The 6,143-nt window shown below is 35.8% G+C and overlaps 1 protein-coding gene across 1 annotated transcript; it reads right to left on the minus strand.

Moving 5' to 3' along the window:
• Positions 1-283: 283 nt before the first annotated feature.
• On the minus strand, positions 284-4,392 carry LOC112706457 (metal transporter Nramp2). Its single transcript, XM_025757764.3, has 4 exons — positions 3,340-4,392; positions 2,755-2,891; positions 1,932-2,584; positions 284-1,177 (listed from the first exon to the last, which is right to left on the minus strand). The coding sequence occupies exons 1-4, from the start codon at positions 3,948-3,950 to the stop codon at positions 899-901; spliced, it is 1,680 nt and encodes a 559-aa protein (XP_025613549.1). The 5' UTR covers positions 3,951-4,392; the 3' UTR covers positions 284-898.
• Positions 4,393-6,143: the final 1,751 nt, after the last annotated feature.

Genomic DNA, 6,143 nt, shown 5'->3' on the forward strand with positions numbered 1-6,143 from the left:
AATAAAAGAGTGACATATGATATATTTTAATTGTAAAATTAATAATATATAATATAGCTATATTTTAATTTTAATTTTAATTACAATTAGAGAATATTATCTTGTATATTTTGATTATGAAATTTGTAATTAGTCATTAATAATAATATATAAAAAAGATAATGTAAATAGATGAATGAGAAAGATAAAGAGAAAGAGAGAAAGAGAAAGAAAAGAGAGAACTCTTTAATTTTAAAATAAAATATTTAATTTCAATTGCAACGAGAAAGTAATATGTGACACATTTTAATTATAAAATTAATAATATATAACAGATGTTGCATAAGTATTTGTATTACATAGTCAATGACCTAATACCATTAAAACTTCCAGGTTACAAAATCTTAAACACACTTCACGAGCTCGCAGAAAACTGACGAAATTAAATGGAAGACAACAAAAATATACTCCATATTGCACTATTGATTAACTCATACATCTCGTGTATGCTGATTTATCTGGTAAGATCAGCTCCAAGTTGCATTCATGGGGTAACATCTGACAGTTCAAGTTAAATACAAACTCTATACATCAAAGAATAGTGAAGCAGCTTACAACATGTTAGAATAAAGAATGAGGCGTTCATGGAGGGAAGTAATTTATCCTGCAACTTGTAATCGTGTTCCTCTCTCTCTCTCTTTCTTTTCCACACCTTTCATTTTACAGAAAAATATTTCCAACTTATGTTATACATGGCGGGTAACCACTGTAACTATATTGCAAAAAAGAAGTGCAGCTAAATACAGGTGCTTTCCAATTTCTGACCTTGGTGGTCCCTTTAAAGCAGGTTGCAAGGTTAGAAATATTCTATAAAACCTCCTCCATGGTGTATGAAGCAAGTATACTAGTGCAAAAATGATTAGCTGGAGTTTGCAGTACTATTTTCCGGATTTTTAATGTCGTATGAATTTGTTGATTCAATTTGAAGGAGAGAAAAACCCTTGGGGATTCTATTAACCCAAGTGTGTGGAAGAGCACCGCTCTGAGAAACCAAATATGCAATGAATGCAACATAGGCAGCTGTGCAGGAACAAACTACAAAACCAAGCAGCAGGCCCTTCACCTCAGACAGGAAGAAATCTAACAAGAGATACCCATTAATTACCATTATAAGTGCAGCAATAGTCCATGCCACCCTCTACAAAATAAAATACACAAATAAACAAAACATCAGTTCAACAAGACAAATTAATAGCAGGGAACTAGCTTACTAAAACCACTACTGCTGCAAGAGAGTGGCTTGCACATCATTTCTTCAACCTACTTTTACTTCACCCATTCATCCCAGGTCCCACATAATTGCATACATCATGTACAATAGACCTGAACTTTCTGCTAGGGAAATATAAAATGAAACTGAAGCATCTTCGTAATTCTAGAAACAAACAAGTGCATTTGCAATTCTGACTTATAGCTCTTATGAGGTGATGGATTACCCATATATTTTATGTAAACTAAAGAATCCCAATCTTCATCTAGTTCTGTGAGTTGAGGTTATATAAACCTATATACTTTACCATACAACAAATGGAAATAATGGATCACTGGGCTGTGGTCTGTTTAAATCCTACATCACCCCCTTTGACAAACTTCCAATACAACTGATCAGTACTATTATATGAATACAAAATCCAAAACTTATGATAGGAGATTTCACAGATGTAAACTCCAAGCAAGACCGAACTAGAATAATGCACTGAGATTATCATAAAGAAACTACAATGACAGTACATCTAAGCTTATGCAAAACAAGACACAGGTAAAAGCATATGAATCATTGTGTTTTCAAATAATCTAGTAAGATGAAACTAACTTTGAACTAGCAAGTAGTTGATACAGATCTTACCATTAACAATCAATGAAATGAAAGAAAAGTTGGATGATAATTATACCTCAAGAACAGGCCCAACCCTAAAGGTCCCCATGATATGCTCCTTGGAGACCAACGTCAGGAGGGGAATCAGTGCAAAGGGAATTTGCATGGACTGAAGCACATTAAGCCATTCGTTCAAAACATCCAATGAGGCTTCTGATGTATTAAAAACAATAGCTACGACTATAGTTGGCACAATTGCAAAACTACGAGTGATCAATGCTCTCAACCATTTCTTTAACCGAAGGTTGAGGAAACCACCCATTATGAATTGGCCAGCATATGTGCCTGTGATGGTGCTACTCTGTCCAGCTGCCAATAACCCAATGCCCCATATATAAAGAATGGGGAAGATTCCTCCTCCGTACTTTTCCTCAAGGTACTGCCCTGCATTCACCAATCCGATGCTATCGGCCTGCTTTGTGCCATAAAATCCCTTGGCAAAAACTGTCGTGACAAATAGATTGATCATGAAGGAGACTGCAAGTGCAACTGTTGATTCAATTGTATAGTAGTTGAGAGCCTCCTGTACCCGTCCTTTCTTCTGGGGATCTATCTTCCTTGACTGCACTAAAGCAGAATGCAAGAATACATTGTGAGGCATTATGACACAACCAACAACACCGACAGCTTGACGAATTGTTTTCGAACTAAGTCTTGGAAGCAAAATACCTACAAGAAGAGAGAGAGGGGGAAGGGGGAATGCAGTTATAGTCACGACTAAGAGGACAGAAATACTTGTATTTCTTATATCCTAGAGACAGGAGCAAACTACTAAAAAGACAGGAACTTGGTGATATAAAAATGTCATACGCCAACTACATCAATAGAAAAAAAATTACCCGTCAAAAGTTCTTTCTCACTAGGTTTCGTGTCAGCAAACATCCAGGCAAAAGAAAGAGCCATAGTAGCAATGAGAACTGCAAAAGCAGCTTCCAACTTCCTCACTCCATAGTTCTCAAGAAATAGAAAGACAAAACTGTTTAACAACAGAAAGAACGAACCACAGTTCAGCCCCTTTGAAGTTTGAAAATGAAAAATACGATTAAGAAACTCCCAATCCAACCAATTAATTGTAAATCAAATTGAAGCCAACAATAAAAAACAGTAGAAATGTTGAAACAAGATACCAAAAAAGGTTCATTTTGAACTAGATCCTAGAAGTTCACTTAGCAATCCAACTACAAATTTAACTACATATGCTATGAATTTACACTGTCAACCAATCAAATTACAAAAAAGTGACAAATCACAGTGGGTAGTTGTTGTAATGTATATTTTATCCATACTGATTTCACAAATCCTCGCAATTTTATTGGCTAACACTGTTAGTGCATCGAAGTAAATTTCCAAGACAATTTAGCTAAGCCCTATGAGATTAGAAACAAGTTAAAAAATTTGCATAACTGAATCAGAAAGAGGAATACCAATCAGAAGCGGTAATCAAAACTCCAAGCCAGAGTGGGAAAACCCCGCGGCTCAGAATTTGGATAGCGATGGCACTGCCAATGACCTCTTGAATATCAGCCCCAATGAGTGCCAGCTCGGCCATGAACCATAGAACTAGCCTCGCCCAATTGGGATATTCCTCCCTGCATAGCTCTGCCAGGTGGCGCCCAGTGGCCACCCCAATCCTCGCCGAGAGAAGCTGTATCAAGAGGCCCATGAAGGTGGCCCACATTAGCAGCCATAGAAGCGTGTACCCTGCGATGGCTCCAGCCTGGAGATCCCCTTCGAGATTCCCCGGATCCAAGAACGCTATGCTCATCAGGAACCCGGGACCAGTGAACAGCCACAGCTTCTTCCACGAGAACGGAGGGGGAACACCTGAATCGTCACCGCCGTCCACCGAGTCGAAATCTACCACCTGGATCTTCTCCCCTGCCTCGTACGCCACCTCTTCGTCATCCTTCGATGACGTCGATTGCTTCTGCTGCTGGTGGTGCAGCGGGCGGTTCGCTTCTGCGTCCCTGTCGTCTTCTTTCGACTCATCGTCTCGCGACTGAGCGCCGTTCATAGTTGACTCGCCGGAGCACATGCACTCTCTGCAGAAGACGTAATTGTGTGTATACGCGCTTTTTCTTTAATTCAATTTTGAGTTCTACGGTTGCGGAATATGATTTTTCCGGCGGGGACCGGTGGCGGGTTCTGCCACGATAAGCGCGGGGTTGAGGTGGAGCTGCCGTGCGCGGTGTCTCGCTGCGTCTGGCGAAGGCGAATGCGGTATTTATATGGATCTAAGGAAAAGGATGTGGAGTCGGTGAGTATTGTGTACGCTGCTCCAGGGTGCGATCGGGGAGTTGGACCAATAGTTTAGCGACATGTCACGTGTGGAGGGATAGTTTGGTCATTTGAGCTGATGGGTGATGTATTTTCTACGGCTCTGATTTGGTTTGAGTTGAATGCCTTGATGGGATTGAGTTCTGAGTAGAAAATCGTCCGTTGGGTAATGAATCACTTGGTTTGGAACCTGGTTGTGTGATTTGTCATTTTTTATTAGTACTAATATATGTCCTCGTGTCCAACACGAAATAGTACATAAAATTATATAAATTTTTTTATTAAATTTAAATAAAAAATATATATAGCAATTATTATTATAAATATTTTATAATTTAAAAATATTAAAAATAATTAATATTTATTTTAATCAAATTAAATTTATTGAATGGTCATCTCATTTACTTGCTTAAACAAATATTTTGAGTTTGAATCTTGCCTTGTGTATATCACAATCCATTAGTTAGCGACAAATCCTTAATAAATAGAACATCAATATGTAGTGGATTAATTCTCGACTTGCCAAATTAGGAAATCCATAGAAAAAAATTGTATTTGTCTTTAACATAGATTAATTTTTCATTAATAAAAATACTTATGAATTTTTGTCTTTGTTGAAATTTACTTGGGACAATTTTATTTATTGCTATCGTATTCATTCTTGAAATCAAAATAATATGATCAACATTATTACTTGTTAAAACTTCACATTTTATGAAATAATTTTTAAATTTTCAAATTCATAAACTTATCTCATTACAAAAGTTATTAGATCGATTAATATCTTTTGGTAATATGGTGTATCGAAACACCATCGTTGAGTATTAGTTAGTACGAAAAGAAACCGATAGCAACTTTTGTTATTCAATATATAATTTATTCTATTGAAAAATAAATTAATATGGTAATGAAGACTTAGGGGAGCGTGAGAAACCCACTTTCCATCCCTCATTCCTATTTAAAAAAAAATGGCTCCGTTCTTTCTTCATCATTACAAGTTCCTGTTTAATTACCCCTTAGAGAATGTAGATCTCTTCGGGTATCTACGAATATTCTTTGAAATTTTTTTAAAAAAATTAACACAAAAAGACATAATATAATAAATCATAAAATAATCAATTCAATATAATTCAACGTAATTTATAACATATTCGTTATGAAAAATAACATTTCAAAAGGAGAAAACATAAAATAATCTAACATAATAACATAACATAATTTTTTAGGACGATACTGAGTGACATAGTAACGGACTTGATGAGAGGTAGAGAAAGTAAGTTAGAGAGAGTGAGGATCAAGGCTGAGAATGAGTCTAGAAGAAAAAGAAAAAATTCGAGTTGGAGGCAGAAATTAGGATTACTAAATTCAAGAAATGGATTTACGTATATATAAATTAGGATAAATTAATAATTTTATATTCGCGTATATTTAATAAGTTTCATGGGGCGAGAACTTATGTCCGTTCCCTTATTAGGAGTGGCAAACGGAAAAGTCCGCCCTGTCTCGCCAAAAGCCTGCCCTACCTAGTAAGACGGTCCTGAATTTTCCCCCCGCCCGCCTAATGGTAGGCTGGCGGGATCTCTTTTTTTTTATAAGCCATTAAATATTAAACAATATATATAATTTCACAACAATTTCAATAAATTTATAATTCCTAAAAACATAAAAAAATTATAATTTTTAAATTCATGTACATTAACGTCTTTATAATTATAAATGTGTAATAAATATAATTATAAATATTATTTTTTTTAAACAAAATAATAAAACCAGCATTGTCCAAAGCAAAACAAATATTATCCAAAATATAACTTAAAACTTCTTCAATTATCATCTTCATCATTTTGTAGATCAATAACATCATAGAAATTTGTAAAAAATAGCTCTACCAAAATAAAAGCTTGGCCCAGCAGAAAAGCCTGCTCCGCCCTGCCGAAGCCCGCCAAATCCC

Source organism: Arachis hypogaea, chromosome 8 (genome assembly GCF_003086295.3).
Source record: "Arachis hypogaea cultivar Tifrunner chromosome 8, arahy.Tifrunner.gnm2.J5K5, whole genome shotgun sequence".
In the NCBI taxonomy this organism is placed as follows: Eukaryota; Viridiplantae; Streptophyta; class Magnoliopsida; order Fabales; family Fabaceae; genus Arachis; species Arachis hypogaea.

Bases quoted from the DNA above. Each gene is read 5' to 3' on its own strand.
- LOC112706457 (XM_025757764.3), bottom strand. From the start codon at position 3,950: ATGTGCTCCGGCGAGTCAACTATGAACGGCGCTCAGTCGCGAGACGAT. The intron at 2,892-3,339 runs GTATTCCTCTTT...GTTGTTAAACAG, and splicing joins TTGATTACCGCTTCTGATTG to TTTTGTCTTTCTATTTCTTG. The intron at 2,585-2,754 runs GTAATTTTTTTT...CTCTTCTTGTAG, and splicing joins TGAGAAAGAACTTTTGACGG to GTATTTTGCTTCCAAGACTT.